Source organism: Rhamphochromis longiceps, linkage group LG3 (assembly GCF_057381845.1).
Source record: "Rhamphochromis longiceps isolate RC_006_pf linkage group LG3, R_longiceps_female_GT1.1, whole genome shotgun sequence".
In the NCBI taxonomy this organism is placed as follows: Eukaryota; Metazoa; Chordata; class Actinopteri; order Cichliformes; family Cichlidae; genus Rhamphochromis; species Rhamphochromis longiceps.
In genome coordinates this window covers 70,966,726-70,982,137 of record NC_140559.1, presented here as the reverse complement: position 1 = coordinate 70,982,137, position 15,412 = coordinate 70,966,726, and the positions used below count along the sequence as shown (strand labels likewise).

The 15,412-nt window shown below is 40.1% G+C and overlaps 5 protein-coding genes across 5 annotated transcripts in view; 2 read left to right on the top strand and 3 right to left on the bottom strand.

Annotated features, from left to right (window-relative positions):
- The window catches only part of LOC146676629 (uncharacterized), a 456,001-nt gene that overhangs the window by 320,417 nt on the left and 120,172 nt on the right, over positions 1–15,412 (top strand). The gene's annotated exons all lie outside the window — the stretch shown is intronic.
- Positions 1,898–6,066, top strand: LOC146676639 (uncharacterized). Its single transcript, XM_085402171.1, has 6 exons — positions 1,898–2,061; positions 2,497–2,702; positions 3,153–3,318; positions 4,285–4,866; positions 5,003–5,070; positions 5,581–6,066. Exons 2-6 carry the CDS (start codon positions 2,499–2,501, stop codon positions 5,671–5,673), a joined length of 1,113 nt encoding a protein of 370 aa, XP_085258297.1. The 5' UTR covers positions 1,898–2,061; positions 2,497–2,498; the 3' UTR covers positions 5,674–6,066.
- On the bottom strand, positions 9,184–9,779 carry LOC146676638 (uncharacterized). The gene is made up of 2 exons (XM_085402198.1): positions 9,668–9,779; positions 9,184–9,429 (listed from the first exon to the last, which is right to left on the bottom strand). The coding sequence occupies exons 1-2, from the start codon at positions 9,777–9,779 to the stop codon at positions 9,215–9,217; spliced, it is 327 nt and encodes a 108-aa protein (XP_085258324.1). The 3' UTR covers positions 9,184–9,214.
- On the bottom strand, positions 10,621–12,216 carry LOC146676637 (uncharacterized). Its single transcript, XM_085402178.1, has 5 exons — positions 12,127–12,216; positions 11,376–11,732; positions 11,163–11,280; positions 10,997–11,088; positions 10,621–10,894 (listed from the first exon to the last, which is right to left on the bottom strand). The coding sequence occupies exons 2-5, from the start codon at positions 11,640–11,642 to the stop codon at positions 10,670–10,672; spliced, it is 702 nt and encodes a 233-aa protein (XP_085258304.1). The 5' UTR covers positions 11,643–11,732; positions 12,127–12,216; the 3' UTR covers positions 10,621–10,669.
- Positions 13,110–15,286, bottom strand: LOC146676636 (uncharacterized). The gene is made up of 6 exons (XM_085401230.1): positions 14,804–15,286; positions 14,295–14,373; positions 13,979–14,096; positions 13,802–13,870; positions 13,214–13,649; positions 13,110–13,125 (listed from the first exon to the last, which is right to left on the bottom strand). The coding sequence occupies exons 2-6, from the start codon at positions 14,364–14,366 to the stop codon at positions 13,110–13,112; spliced, it is 711 nt and encodes a 236-aa protein (XP_085257356.1). The 5' UTR covers positions 14,367–14,373; positions 14,804–15,286.

Genomic DNA, 15,412 nt, shown 5'->3' with positions numbered 1-15,412 from the left:
TAGTCACATGGCATCGATTTGTCACATGGCATCGGTCTGTTAGGTTTTGGGATGAGAACGTGTTGGATGGTTACCTGTCTTGGTCTGGTGGAGGTCTCTTCCCATAAGAAGACTGATGACTTTTTCATTAACACTGAAGTGTTTCTTTCTTCTCTCTCCCCTCAGATGACTTCACACTATAACCAAGGACACCTCATAGGGGATCATCTGATTGTGGCTTCTCTAATAATCTTTCTAATAGTAATATTGTTCACTGTTATGTTACAGAGTGAAGTGAGATTAGTGCTGTAAAACTTCCATAACACTGAACAGATGCCACCACAGATATGTTGAAATCTCAGTCCAAACTAGCAAAAACAAATGAAATCCATGAATCAGAAATGCTGATTGTTGAACAGATAATTCAGTCTGTGCATGAGGAGGATCCACTTTAGACTAAACTACATACAGAAACACAGGAACCAGGGCACAGTGTAAATCCAGGACCTCTGTGTGCAACAGCTGACCTGTATGAACACAAAACACTGATTGAAGTCCACGTTGATGCTTTCTGTCTGTTTAACTTTTACATTTGAAGCAACACATTTTACTTCAAACACACAGATCAGGTAGAAAACTGTGGATTAGAAGACAAATTCATCAAGAAGGTCCTGAAGCAAGAAGTTCATCATTGCATAGAGTAAGAAAAAGGACATGAATCATCCCACGGGTCTGTGCAGTCGTTATATTATCATCACCTAAATCATGTCTGCATACTGTGTGTGTGTGTGTGTGTGTGTGTGTGTGTGTGTGTGTGTGTGTGTGTGTGTGTGTGTGTGTGTGTGTGTGTGTGTGTGTGTTGCTTTTTTAAATCTTCTACTTAGAGTTCAAACTTGGATAGTGATAAAAACATTGCACTGCTTCATTTAATATCTAATTGAACACATCTGTGATTGAATTTGAATCTTAAATGTTTTGATTTCAAAGATGTGGTTCTGATATGAAGGAACAGAAAGTAAATTGTTGCCATGGATACAGTGAGACAGACGCCTCAGACCCTTATTTTTTATTTCTTTGACTTTTTATTTTATTGATTCATTTCTTTATTTTTACATTTGAAAAAGTGTATTTGTCTGAATGAACTAATCTCCATTTTCAACCCGTTCTCACTCCCAACGCGTAAAATAATGACGATTTGTCACGTCCCTTAACTTCTCATGCTGACGCCTAAGGTACCCTTCCACGTTTTTATGTGACGCTGTGGGTTGTCAATTCATTCCAATATGAACCCGCTCGCAGCGATCAGAGACGCTTCGAGCAGAGGCTCCAGCCATCCATTTACTCCAATAATAACCCCGTCACGGCGAAACATGACGCCGTGAAGCACAATCTAACTGGAGAACCGGGGACCCTCTCCGCGAACGGGTTTTTCTCCCTAATTTAATGCTTTCTTTTAATGACATCGTTAACATTTCTCAACAAAAACACGAAAGTATCACTGATAATTCAACAATAAAATCGCTTCATGTTGTGGCCATCACACAGTGTTTTCCAAACTGATTCACGATCTGAAAGTGCGCAGATTTAACGTACATAATCCTTTGTTAGGTTTATTATTTTCATTTCACACGTAAAACACATTTATAGATTCATTCACCACTCCTGCTAGTTTTGGATGCGCTCGGCTCCAACCAACCAGACCAATTTACGCAGACGCACTAATCCCGTAACTGCACACTACCCAGAATCCTCAACCGCCGTCGCTATGGAAATGAAGATGACAACAGCTTGGTGCTACCCGTTATTCCTTTATTTACTCTAAAATAATAACCAGCGATAATACGAAATTAAACTGGCCCAGTGTTTAATTATGTAATTAAAAAATGCAAATTGTAGTATTTTATTTTTTACAAATTGCAATATTTATCTACAGCGCGCCTTTAGCGACACGTCAACAGATCTTAAGCAAGGCGATTGGATGGTTTTTACTGCAATGCATCTTGGGAGTCGTAGTAAATGTATCTTTCAACTCACGGTCCTGCAGCGAAGTTTTCGACTGGACACGAGGCAGATCCTAGCTAAGTAAGTTGTGATAAACTGTGGGTAATTTGCATGTTCACTGAAATATTAATTTCAGTGATATTAAACTGATATTAAACTTGAAATGTTTTCACAGAGCAGTCTGTGTACCAAGAGAACTACTTCTGCAAAAGTTTATTTAAATTTTTTTGTGATGTATTCTCATGTGTAAGACACTTGCTTGGCCACCCAGCTAATGTTAGTACTGCTCTATTTTAGCAATGTATCTTTTCTGTAATCAATTCAGGTTTTTTTTTAACCCTATTCACGTAATTAACTCAATATTAATGACTTTAATCTCGTAATTGATTTTTTTTCTAAATATGGTGTAATACTGCCTCGTAATATAAGTTATTTCTTTGGTCATAAATTATTTTTGTAATCGTTTCACCAAAACAGACCTGAAATAATCCCTACATGTTCCATTTTCATTTGCAGAAATGACAAAGCCAAAAACCAAACCATGCCCTTCCTGTCAGGCCCCAAACACCTGCAACAGGAAGACATGCAGTGGATGCCTGGGCAGCCTGAACCTAAAGGAGGGATTGAAAAAAAAACAAGAACAGTTTAAAAACAGTAACTGGGCTGCCTCTGTTAAAAAAAACAGAAATGCGAGCAGGGTGGTTAATTCAGCCCAGTTGTCAGTAAGTTTAAAAGTTCTGATCTAATAAGTGGTTGGTCTGGTAGACAATTCTTTATTAATCACAGTTGTCAATGTTTTCTTGTATATCATGAAGTAAGAAACTAACAAGACATGTATATACACATAAAATATTAATTTATAAAAGAGCATAAATAAAAAAGTTATTCACATCAGAATAACATCATCACACTAAAGACATCCAACTAGAAAAAACTTGTTAAAAACTATTTTTATTTAAGCTACTTCTGATTTTTAATTTAATCGGCTATTAACTGAGAGACAAAACATTTCAAGATGGATTTTATCATACATTTACAGGTTTGGTCACCATAAATACTTTTTAACTATCGACAACAATAAAACAACAAAGATGTGAAACTTAAAGGTTTGTTATACATCAATTTGCTTACATGAAAGACTGGCTGCATGTTTTTCTTTGTTGTTCTTGCAGGTTTCAAAGCTACATGCCCTGGGCTACCAACCAATTCTGTTTCTTGGACAGTTTGACCGTAAGGGCCGTATAGTAGGGGACGTGATCACTCAGATCGAACCAGCGGAAGGTGCTGCACGTGACATCCTCATGAAGATGAGGAAGCTTTATGAACACCTTCTGAGAAGTAAGATATGCTTTGTCCATTATCTGTAACCAGGTGTCCTTATCAGGTAGCCTATCCTAGCTGTCTTTGGGTGATACTCATGGTACACCCTAGATAAGAAGGCAGATCATCACGGGGTACATAGAGACAAACAAGATGGTGAGGATGAGGATAGTTAACAGTCACCAGCTATTCTGTTCTACTCTACTCTATTCTGTTCTATTCTATTATTCAGCCAAGGTTCAGACCAGTAACCTTCTTGCTGTGAGGTGACAGCTGCCCTACATGTCCTGTTGCTAACATGAAAATAGTGTTATATCTGCCTTATTACCTCCCCATGTGTCGGTCACATCACCAAAGCTAGCCATACTGAACCTCTGGTGTTACCCACCTGAACAATTTTGTATGTGTGTGTGTATAGTATGGTCTTTCACACTCATGTATATACAAATGTAATTTTAAAAATCTTCACAAAAACCAGACCTGATAATTCTCTTCGAGACTTTCTAGTATAACAAATGTTATATAATGTTACCAATATGAACACCAAGATTCTTAAATAACTTATATACTTCTTAAGAGGTTACCTGATTACCTCCCTGAGGTAGTTAGCATCACCATTGTACAAAACTCCTAAGTCACAGTACTAGCTTGAAGTGTCAAATGTTATTCACTACAAAGTCAGGAAAGTAGTGTCATCAGAGGAAAAAGTCATTATCTATCTGGATTTATAGTCACACTCATTAATTTTTTAATGTACAATGTAGAAAAGCACTACAGATGTCACACTACCCTAGAGGGCACTTGTACTGAATTATTTGGGTCAGTGAGTGTGCGAGATGACTTATTTGATGCCAATATTTACCAGTTGTATCTTTAGTAAAAACTTAACTGAAAACATGCAAATCACTACTTATTATGTGTTTATGTGTACTGTACATTTTTTCAACCCATTTTAATGAATGTTTAATATTTAAAATTTTTCAGAATTACAAGCTTCACCTCCTGCTAAAAGTTCTACACCAGCAGCTGGACCATCCTCTGCTGACAGTGTCGATGCTGGACCAGTCCCAGACCCAGAGGCTCTAAACGAGGAATTTATTCTTCATTTAGAGCCTGTACCAACATCTTCCCTCTGTCAGCCTCCTGCATCCTCCTCTTCATCTCTGCTTCCTCCTGCATCCTCCTCTCCATCTCTGCTTCCTCCTGCATCCTCCTCTCCATCTCTGCTTCCTCCTGCATATTCCTCTCTGTCTCTGCTTCCTCCTGCATCCTCCTCTCCATCTCTGCTTCCTCCTGCATCATCCTCTCCATCTCTGCTTCCTCCTGCATATTCCTCTCTGTCTCTGCTTCCTCCTGCATCCTCCTCTCCATCTCTGCTTCATCCTGCATCCTCCTCTCCATCTCTGCTTCCTCCTGCATCCTCCTCTCCATCTCTGCTTCCTCCTGCATCCTCCTCTTCATCTCTGCTTTCTCCTGCATCCTCCTCTCCATCTCCACATCCTGCATCTCCCTCAATTTCTACGGTGTACACCTCGGATGTCCCAAACAAAAAAAGGACAAGGAAAGGTTAGACGTTATGGTATTGTAAATGTACGAAACACATGACATGTTCGTTAAGTTTGTTAAGATTTCTTTTTCTTAATTTTTGCATTTTTTCCAGTTTTACAGAACTCATGTAAATATTTCATTTGTTATTTTTCAGAATGCCGAAAACACCGTACACAGAAGATTTTCAAATATGAAGAGATAGTAGACAGGAGAGTTGTAAATGTAAGTAATTTAGCCTGCTGTTGTGCAGATTTGTTTGCGTCTTTGGACTTCCCGGATTTGAACTGTGCCTGACTGAATATCCATAAGCTTTTGTATTTGATGAATCTACACTAATTCAGCCACTGAGTCAGGATTTCACTCCAAATAGGACATTAAATAAGAACAGACCACCTGATACGACCTGGTCATGCTGCCTTCCTGATGTTTACGTTCTTTAAAGTCCTCCTGACATCATGCTCAGAAGGAGTGATTGATGTGGAGGTGCTCCTTCCCATTCAGTAACATCTGCTTCAGTTAGTTTTGCTTGTGAGCCACAATGTAAGCAGTGTTGCTTTGCTGACATGCACTCGATGCTGGCAGTACAAGCATTGTAGTGGTTCTTATGTTTTTGTAAACTAATTGTATAATATATTGAGCCATTCAATAGTACACAAATGTTTATAAGCTCCTTTTTGTATGCAACCTGCATGTCTTTCTTAATTAATTGCTTGTTTATATCATGTTTTTCAGGAAAAAGAAGAAGTTAAAGTCAAGTGGAAGCCTTGCTCAACATGGTATGTAGTAACAACTTTGTTGGACGGGAACAGACATTCATATTGTTGATAAATAGTTATCAACTCAATTTGAATTCATGTATTTGGACTAAAGTAAATTGGGAGCTTTTAGCTATCGAGCTCCTCTTCTGTGAGGAGCTTGATAGCTGTCCACCTCCAAAGTCCATTATGAGTTTTGGAGGTGGACATGGTCAACACTTTTAAGAGTAGGCATAAGACTTTACTTCTTTATAGAGCTTATAGTTAGGGCTGGTTCAGCTCAGCCCTTAGTTATGCTGTAATAGGACCAGACTGCTGGGGGTTAGTGTCCCCCCCCTCTCTCTCTGTCTCTTTCAGGGTTATGCAGGCTCAGTATTGGTTGAAGATGCAGTCACGTCTCCTTTTACTGAAAACTCTCCCCCTCTCCCTCACCACCATCTGTAAACGTACATGTCTCAGTAATGCAGTTCATGCATGTTACTAACTAAACTTCTTCCCTGGAGTTTCTGTGCTCTCTCATCCAGCAGGTTCCGATGGATCGTGGCTGCTGCTGTGGTCCTGCTTGACATCTACTACATATATTAATACTCTCTGACTTGATTTGATTAATTTATATTACAATGAAGGTGTATAAAGCATGACATGAATATAGAAGATATTTCATCCTAAAAAATTGTCATGTGTCACAACCTAAATTGTCCTATTTTGTGTGTGCTTGTCGTTGTTGTTTGTTATGTTTTTCTCCTGACAGTGGCAAAGTGTGGGATGACACATGGGAACCTGCGCAGTTTTACACACAGTAAACCAGGCACCACAGGTCGCAGAGATCGCACAGTTCACAGCTTGCAGTTCAGCATAAAAGTTCAAAATAAAATATTTACTATACATTTCAACCAGTGTCAGTCTCTGTTTCACTCTCTAATTGTGGCTTAAGTACCTAACATATTCATGAATCTGATCGATCAATAATATCTTCCCTGCACTCGACATCTCATAGTTTTACATATCAGCCAACATTATTGTCTACATCCTCATAAATATAGAAGTGACTTGCTTATTATAACATATTACAAGGTAAAGTAATACTGCACTGCACGTATAGTAAGTAACACCTACTGTGTATGGGAGCCTAAAGCAAAGTTAACTGCACCAGTACCAGCTTCAGAACATATTGTATATTATATGTTTCTACCTTTTTGTAATATGTCATGTTTAGATGCAGTGACAATTGCACATTTGGAGTTGTGGTCATATGTGGTCTTTATATACAGGGTATTAAAAAAAATTGACATTTTTTGCTATTTTTCTTGTTTGTTTGCACAATATTATTGTGTACATATTACATATGTAACATTATTGTTAATATTATTATTAGATATCAAAGATACAATTTGATTGAGGGTTTTCCTGTCATAATTTCAATAAAAATGCAATTACACACGTAAACAATAGGATCAAAATAAACTTTTAAAAAGTCTGTTGATCAAATGCTGATTTTCAAAACATTCTAGAGGAAAACAGAGATAAAATAATCTGAACAGTAACAGTGATTGTGGATGATGATGGAGGCTTCAATGGATTATTCTGTTTCAATCAATAGGTTTGTATCTATGACAATAATTTGATAAGTTTAACAGGTTGGTTTAGGCCTGGCAATACAGCAAATATTCACAAACTTTTGTTTTTGAAGAATGTTGATCTTTTTGGGGATGAAGCTATCTGGCAAAATGAGACAACCCTTTTAACCTAATCTTTATGTCTTTTTTGTGGCTATGATACTGGATTTTGGTTTGATGCATATGCAGGTTACAGCTGGGGAATGGCAGTATGTTGTGGATTGATTTGGCATGTTCAACCACTGTTACACCAAACTCTCTCACTTATAACATGATAAAGGCCTCTTACTCAGTGTCATGGATTTTCTATACTTTTGGGGACACAGGGCCAAAGTCTGAGGCAATAAGTCAGATCAAAGAAGGCAATGATTCTAAAATGGGAGTTTACTTATGTCATTATATATATCCAGGAATATGTGCCAGAGGATAGTTGTCATGAAATCAATATTAAATCAAAGTTTTCCTTAATGACCACAGCTGACACGAGTTCTCCATAGCTGCCTGCTGTCTCAGGATCTGTCTCCAAAAAGGACCAGGGAGCGCTAACATGTTATGTTCTAAACTGATGAAGAAAATGCACATTAAACATAGTATAAACTTACTGAGTGAAGTAATGTCAAGAGGATTCCTTTAGCTCCTATTGGGTTGGTTCCTTGATCAGTGCAATACAGAATCATTAATCTGGTTTTATGTAATGTCCTCAAAACATGTCAAAATGAGGCTCACTAGTCTGTGTGGCCTCCACATGCCTGTATGACCTCCCTACAACACCTGGGCATGCTCCTGATGAAGTGGCAGATGCTCTCCTGATGGATCTCCTCCCAGACTCCAGGACTAAAGCATCTGCCCACTCCTGGACATTTTGTGGTGCAGTTGGTGGATGGAGCGAGACATAATGTCCCAGATGTCCTCAATTGGATTCAGTTCTGGGGAATGGGCGGGCCAGTCCACAGCATCAATGCCTTCGTCTTGCAGGAACTGCTGACACACTCCAGCCACATGAGGTCTAGGATTGTCTTGCATTAGGAGGAACCCGGGGCCAACCGCACCAGCATATGGTCTCACAAGGGGTCTGAGGATCTCATCTCAGTACCTAATGGCAGTCAGGCTACCTCTGCCGAACACATGGAGGGCTGTGCTGCTCCCCAAAGAAATGCCACCCCACACCAAAACTGACCCACTGCCAAACTCATGCTGGAGGATGTTGCAGGAAGCAGAAGGTTCTCCACGGCGTCTCCAGACTGTCACAAGTGCTCAGTGTGAACCTGCTTTCATCTGTGAGGAGCACAGGGCGCCAGTGGCAAAGTTGCCAATCTTTGTGTTGTCTGGCAAATGCCAAACATACGGCACTGTGTTGGGCTGTAAGCACAACCCCACCTGTGGACGTCGGGCCCTCATACCACCCTCATGGAGTCCATTTCTGACCGTTTGAGCGGACGTGCACATTTGTGGCCTGCTGGAGGTCATTTTGCACAGCTCTGGCCTTTCTTTCCTACCCCACAGTACCTTCCCTTACCATTTGTTTCCTACTCTTTTACTTCTTCTTTGATGACGGTTGTCTTTCTAGATAAGCAATTTCATTTGCTCTGGGGCGAGTCAATGGCTCGGGTGCATTCTGGGACTGTCAGTTCACCAGTGTGCTGGCATGCTTCTTAACAAACACACCACTACAGCAAACATCTCAGTTGTACTTGTTGATTTCTTCGACAAAACACTGAACAAAAAATTTACTTGTGAGTGTGCTGCCTGGTGCTTTTAAATTTTGTGATTATTTGAGCAGCCCAGAAAGCATCCCATAAATTAAATTATGTTATCGTATCTGAACATGTACACTAGTCATTAAATTAGATGGGAAATAATGATTCAGGGTAAACAACTGCACCAAGGGAATTACATTTTTCTTCTCAACATGTAAAATGTCTGTTGAAAAATCACATTAAACAGAGATGTGATTAACTTTTTATTTTACCAAACATAACATCAATGATGACACAATCAGTCTTCATCAGAAGTGCTCAAATCACTCTCAGTGGCATCGTCTGGAATGTCCTCCTCCTCCTCCGAGTCCATTTCCAGGAGTGGTTGGTGGCTGAGGATTCTCTTGTACACGTCCTTTACTTTGAGCATTTCAGCTTTCAGTTCACTTTGTTTTTTTAAAACCAGGCTACAGAGTCCCTTCTGTGCATCCTCCGACATGCCAACAAAGGAGGCTGTAAAAAGAACAAAACAAATAAATATGAGAAAAGTAAAAAAAACAAACAACAAAAAAACATCACCTCATAAACACAATGAATAAGGATGCTGTAATTAAACATTTTTTTAAAAGGGAGAAGGCAGTGTTAGCTAGCAACCCAAATATAGGTAAAAGATCCAGTAAGACTTTAGCATCTGCTATTATTTTCAATCAATTCATCACCAAATGTATAAATAAATAAAAGATGTGCTTACAGTCTGAGGAGATTGTCCCCAACACCACAGAACGCATTCGCAACACTGTCCAGTGATGCCGCATCTCCCTGCAAAGGATCATCTCCTCCTCTCTCAGGCGCCTCACAGCCATCATCACCTTCTCAAAGACCTTTCTCTTTGTCCGGAGGTCAGCAGCAGCTATAGTTTAACAACATCAGATGGGAAAACATAGCAGCATATTATGATTCAAGAACAAAACATTCAACTACTGCTCAGATACTGGGAGCTTGTTTAAAAAGGATATTTATAAATCAAGAGCTTACGTTCACTTGTGCTCTGCCAGGGCCAAACGTCGCTCTGCATGAGGGCATCACTGGATACGATTTGCTTTGTTGCTTGTTTCCTTGTTGTAGTCGTCAACAGCAGCCGCCAAGCGTTTCTTCTCAACTAAGATGACCTTGCGAATTCTGTGTCGCCTCTTGTTGCTATCTGTAAATAAGCATAAAAAATTCACACCTTCACATAATGTATATATTTACATTTTAATCTACACTCATCAATTTGTTTGCTAGAACAAATCACATCCAGCTTAAACAAACCTGGATATGATTTTATTCTGTTTACAAAGTAGCTGCACAAGCTGTACAAACTGAGCATCAAACGGTCCGTTTCAAAGAAACTGTGACACCATTTTGTCTGTAAAGACTTTGTGTTCGCACTCTGATGATGACGACAAGCTCCTCTACTCGTGCCTGCAACGCTCCAAGGCTGCCATCAGTTTGATCACTTTCTAAGTGAGAGGAATATTAATCAGAATACAGGATGAGTAACAGTCACCAAACTACAGTGGACTCTGTAATCACTGACTTGATGATATTCATTATAAGACATCTGGAGCCTTCATGTGCTGCATTATCATGAGATAACAAGTATGTTGGTGTTCAGGTTTATAAAACCAACTAGTACGACATCATTTCAACCCAGGTTCTATCCAATTTGATGAAACGCAACAACTCTGCCATAAATTTGCTTTTCCAAGGCTTATTTTTCATTGTTTGTTGACACTGTCAGAAAGATCTTAACTCTAAGTTCTTTAATGAGGCCATGGTGGGTCCTGTTGTTATACATGAGTGCATTATATTGAGACTCACCTTCAGCCCATTTCTGCACATCGGCCACCCATTGCTGCAGCGTGTCGTCATCCACACCCAGCTCATTTCTGGTCGCATTCAGGCTCTCCACTTGTTCTCTAAGGATCCTTATGATCTAAGAATGCATTCATAAATGTCATTCATATTGACATTAAAAGAGTACTGGTGTTTTCCCCCCATTACCACACACATTAAAATGGGTGTTGAAAAAAATGACCTTTAGATATCGCTGGCTCAAAGTGTGGCCCAGTTGTTCCACTTTCCTTTTGTTCCAGCCCAAAGCCAGGAGGGTCAGCATGTCTGTTCGCCCTGCATTTCAGTTAGTATACAAATAAGAATTAATGAGCAGGAGACTGAGTGGAATCTCACACACAGACACACACCTGCTTTAGACATGTACTTCGTTGTGATGGCCGCCCTAGACAGGAAACTGTTTACTTGTTCCACCTCTTCTCCAACTGTTGAACCGGCCCCATCCTGAAACGCACCTCCCCATTTGATCTATAGAAAGGAGGTCACAATACATGACTGCTGAATTCATTCAACCTTATAACAAAATGTCTTAAACGTATCCAAGACTACAAGCTGCAGTATACCTCGCATTTCCAAGTGTGAGCCTTTGCATGCATGACGGAGAGAAAAGGACGCATTGACAAGAGGTTCCTCAGCTCAGGGCACTGCTGAGCCACCTTGGTTAAATAGGGGAAATATTTACAGGCCACATCGGAGCAAAGGAACGTAATATGTCCTGGGATGCTAGCTGCCAACTTCCTCTGGAGAAAAAGGGGGTAAGCAAAGATCTCCCCTCGAAACATGTTCAATGCAGCTAAGAGGACTCCGTGGCGACAAACAGCTATTTCCATGCCCTCCTCATCCAACTTCCCAGTGGACTTTTTGGACGACTCCTTTGCTGCAGTCCAAGATGAAGATCCGCACAACCCTTTCCCCGGGACCTATACACTCAAAGATTTTAACATAAAAGACATGACATGATTAAGCCCTATCAGGGACAAACTTTTTAAAACAAACGCATAACAATTAGCTGAATTAGCCTCGAGTCACACAAGACCTCAGATCTCCCCAGGACAGCACTGATAACACAAAATAAAAATCATGTTGTTTTTTTTAAATACACATGGTGACAAAATTAAGTACACATTAAGATAAAGTAAAGTAAATAGTATTACGACAACACCAAGAGAAAAATAAAAAAAATATCGACCCATCCATATATGTCTACACACACACACACACACACACACACACACACACACACACAGTTACGGCATTAACGTCATTTTAACAAGATTAACGCTAACAGCACTAATATATATATGTGTATCTTACATGATTTGTGTGTCTCTGGATGTATTTCACAAACTCAGCAACTTCCTCATCTTTCTCAATGAAGACACCTTCAAAGTTCCCCTGCTCTGAAGTGCTGAACGAACACAGTGACAGTTGTTTGAAAAGAAACATTAAAATACATTTTTCTACAAATCCATATTTGACTTATGTACACAATGCATAACGTACCTTGCATTAGACTGAAAGCGATAAAGCTTGCAGTTTCCATCAACTGAGACGGCAAGCATGTCTGGAGTGCAGGCAGGGCAGCTAAAGCATGGCTCCTTGCACATCTTGTCCACCTCAAACTTTACAGCACTCCACTCCAAGAAACTTTTACTGAAGGCATCAGCAGATATTCGGCCATTCTTTTACATAGAGGACATACAACAGAATATTCAAGGACAGTCATCATAAACATTGATTTGCACAATTTCCTTAAAGTTAGCAAATTTAGAAACTCACCCTTCCAAAATGGGCTGTTCGTTCATCCAGCATTTTGACAAATGCCTTAAGTGACATCCCTGGTGCAGCCTTCTTAATGTCATAGAAAGACTGAAAGACATCCATTGAAAACAGGGTGCAGAAATTTAAGGTGCCAGGCCAATATCCACTACCCAGGATGTCCTTAACTGAGGGGGACCACATTAGGCCACAGCTGGTGCAGCTCACCACTGGCAGTGCAAGGTTATAACGGCCTTTAGGAAGGATAAGGAGAAATCCAGTCATGGCTCAACAAAGACATTCATTTTTTCCCATGTTGTTTTCAAAGCGGTCTGGTAAATCCAAATGACCTTTGACAGGTGCCCACATATACTGCGGGCCGAGGGTAATTAAAACCAAGATAGCAATGCACAATTTGCAATAAAACCTCCAAACACATCTATTGTGTATGTAGTGTGTGACAAAAGGGCAACTTACCATTTATGGTTACAAGAGCCACAATTGCGCCGGGTGAAACCTCAACGTTACCTGCTGGGCAGTCACACACAGTCTGGTCTTTGCACAGGCAACAGCCGAACTAACATTAAAAACACACAATATATATAAAAAGAATTGGAAATTAAATGATACACAATAAATATACAATAACAGCACACACTCATACTCATACATAGCAAGAAATGCATAAGACTTAAAAACTGTACCTATTGGCTTGTGAAACTCTGATGAAGGCTGCAAAAACCCTCCTGTTACTGCCTCTCTGTTGTGCAGGACAAAGCGTGTGTGAACTGCAATATCACAGTCAGCACAAAGGAATGGAAGAGGCAGGCAGTCCAGACACCTCACAACTACTTGTTTGCCACACTGACACACACGGTGTGACTGTGGATCCAGAGTAGCTAACATATTGTCTATAAGACAAGGCCTGGCCTCTTTCCACTTTTGCGAGGACACCATATTTCTGATCGCCCAGTGAGTAGCAGCTGACTCAGACGACGTCTCACAAGTCATGGCTGCGTCCTCTTCTCCATCCTCCAACAACTGAAGGAGCTCCTGACGAAGCACCTCAGTTCCATACACTAACAGAAAAAAAATAAAGAAAGGAAGAAACTCTGAAAAACACTCTAGGCAGTATGTTTCTTAGGACTCCACAAAAGCCCTGCCTAACTCAACTATAACAACAAATATAAAAGTAAACAGAAATCACAATATATACAAGAAGGTAAAGTACCTTTTGTTGGGTTGACACTGGCAACATAACTAGGTTCTTCACGTGGACATTGATGCTGCTCTCTGGACACTGGGGGGGGGGGGGGGGGGGGGGGAGAGAATGAAGAATATTTACTTACTGAAATTCTTTGGTGAAAACAAGTTGTGAGATAAAATCAATGGTTGTGTGAACACTGACCACGTGGCATGCAACTAGTACTTCGACTGGTTGATGGTCTTTGAGGAATAAAAGCTCCCTGTCTGTCACGTTTTTTCCAGCGCACTGGTCTTGGCTGAGGTTCACTCTGTGCATCATTCTACGCAATTAACAAGGAAAAAAGGGAACACCTAAAATACAGTCTATGATTAAAGCAAAGATTATCAAACATCTTAAGTTAACCAACTTAATTTGACATAAACTTTAAAAAAAATTCAAATAACATAACGTTTACTCCGTACAAAATATTAGACAAGCGTGTTCCCTCTTTAACAACTGTTTCCACTAAAAATGTTACCTGCATATCTTGAAGGAGTTCGTCAGCAGCCTGAAGCTCTTCCTCCAGCTCGGGATCCTCTGAATCACTCATTTTCAAGCTAAAGAGGAAAGAGATTTTTGCAGAACTCAGTGACATAAACACATAACTAACGCAATTCAAATGATTTTCAGTCTTGGCGCTCCGGTTAATGTTAGCAATTAACGTTAGCATCATCAGTTTGTAAAGAGCTAGCAGAACTCTTAGCGCAAAAACTGCTTTACGCACCATTTGAGGGTATTTTGCAGCACACAAGTCCTTTAACGTTTGTAATAGATTTAATCCATCATCGTTGGATTAAATGGCTAATGCTGCAGTAGACACGTGTAGTCGTTACCTAGCAAGCATGCTGACGGTAGCTGTAGCCATTTTTAAATACATTACACCGTTTCCGAGATCAGTCACCTCTGTTTGTTTGAAGCTTTTATGAAAAAACAAACTTTGAAACACACATCAAGGTATTACTTTAAATATATGTATTTTTTACATACCTGCATTAGAATCAATCAGTTCCGCCTCATTTTCTTATTCTTATAAATGGGTCTCTCCGTTCTCCCATCAGCCTTTGCTTACACAGGTTGCGTCTGATTGGCTGGAGCCGAGCGCGTCCAAAACTAACAGGAGTGGTGAATGAATCTATAAATGTGTTTTACGTGTGAAATGAAAATAATAAACCTAACAAAGGATTATGTACGTTAAATCTGCGCACTTTCAGATCGTGAATCAGTTTGGAAAACACTGTGTGATGGCCACAACATGAAGCGATTTTATTGTTGAATTATCAGTGATACTTTCGTGTTTTTGTTGAGAAATGTTAACGATGTCATTAAAAGAAAGCATTAAATTAGGGAGAAAAACCCGTTCGCGGAGAGGGTCCCCGGTTCTCCAGTTAGATTGTGCTTCACGGCGTCATGTTTCGCCGTGACGGGGTTATTATTGGAGTAAATGGATGGCTGGAGCCTCTGCTCGAAGCGTCTCTGATCGCCGCGAGCGGGTTCCTATTGGAATGAATTGACAACCCACAGCGTCACATAAAAACGTGGAAGGGTACCTTAGGCGTCAGCATGAGAAGTTAAGGGACGTGACAAATCGTCATTATT

Bases quoted from the DNA above. Each gene is read 5' to 3' on its own strand.
- LOC146676636 (XM_085401230.1), bottom strand. From the start codon at position 14,366: ATGAGTGATTCAGAGGATCCCGAGCTGGAGGAAGAGCTTCAGGCTGCT. The intron at 13,871-13,978 runs GTCAGTGTTCAC...CCCCCCCCCCAG, and splicing joins TACTAGTTGCATGCCACGTG to TGTCCAGAGAGCAGCATCAA. The intron at 13,650-13,801 runs GTACTTTACCTT...TTTTTCTGTTAG, and splicing joins CAGTGTCAACCCAACAAAAG to TGTATGGAACTGAGGTGCTT.
- LOC146676639 (XM_085402171.1), top strand. From the start codon at position 2,499: ATGACAAAGCCAAAAACCAAACCATGCCCTTCCTGTCAGGCCCCAAAC. The intron at 2,703-3,152 runs GTAAGTTTAAAA...TTGTTCTTGCAG, and splicing joins TTAATTCAGCCCAGTTGTCA to GTTTCAAAGCTACATGCCCT. The intron at 4,867-5,002 runs GTTAGACGTTAT...GTTATTTTTCAG, and splicing joins CAAAAAAAGGACAAGGAAAG to AATGCCGAAAACACCGTACA.
- LOC146676637 (XM_085402178.1), bottom strand. From the start codon at position 11,642: ATGGAAATAGCTGTTTGTCGCCACGGAGTCCTCTTAGCTGCATTGAAC. The intron at 11,281-11,375 runs GTATACTGCAGC...TCCTTTCTATAG, and splicing joins CTCACACTTGGAAATGCGAG to ATCAAATGGGGAGGTGCGTT. The intron at 10,895-10,996 runs GTCATTTTTTTC...ATGCATTCTTAG, and splicing joins TGAGCCAGCGATATCTAAAG to ATCATAAGGATCCTTAGAGA.
- LOC146676638 (XM_085402198.1), bottom strand. From the start codon at position 9,779: ATGGCTGTGAGGCGCCTGAGAGAGGAGGAGATGATCCTTTGCAGGGAG. The intron at 9,430-9,667 runs GTAAGCACATCT...TTCTTTTTACAG, and splicing joins GGGGACAATCTCCTCAGACT to CCTCCTTTGTTGGCATGTCG.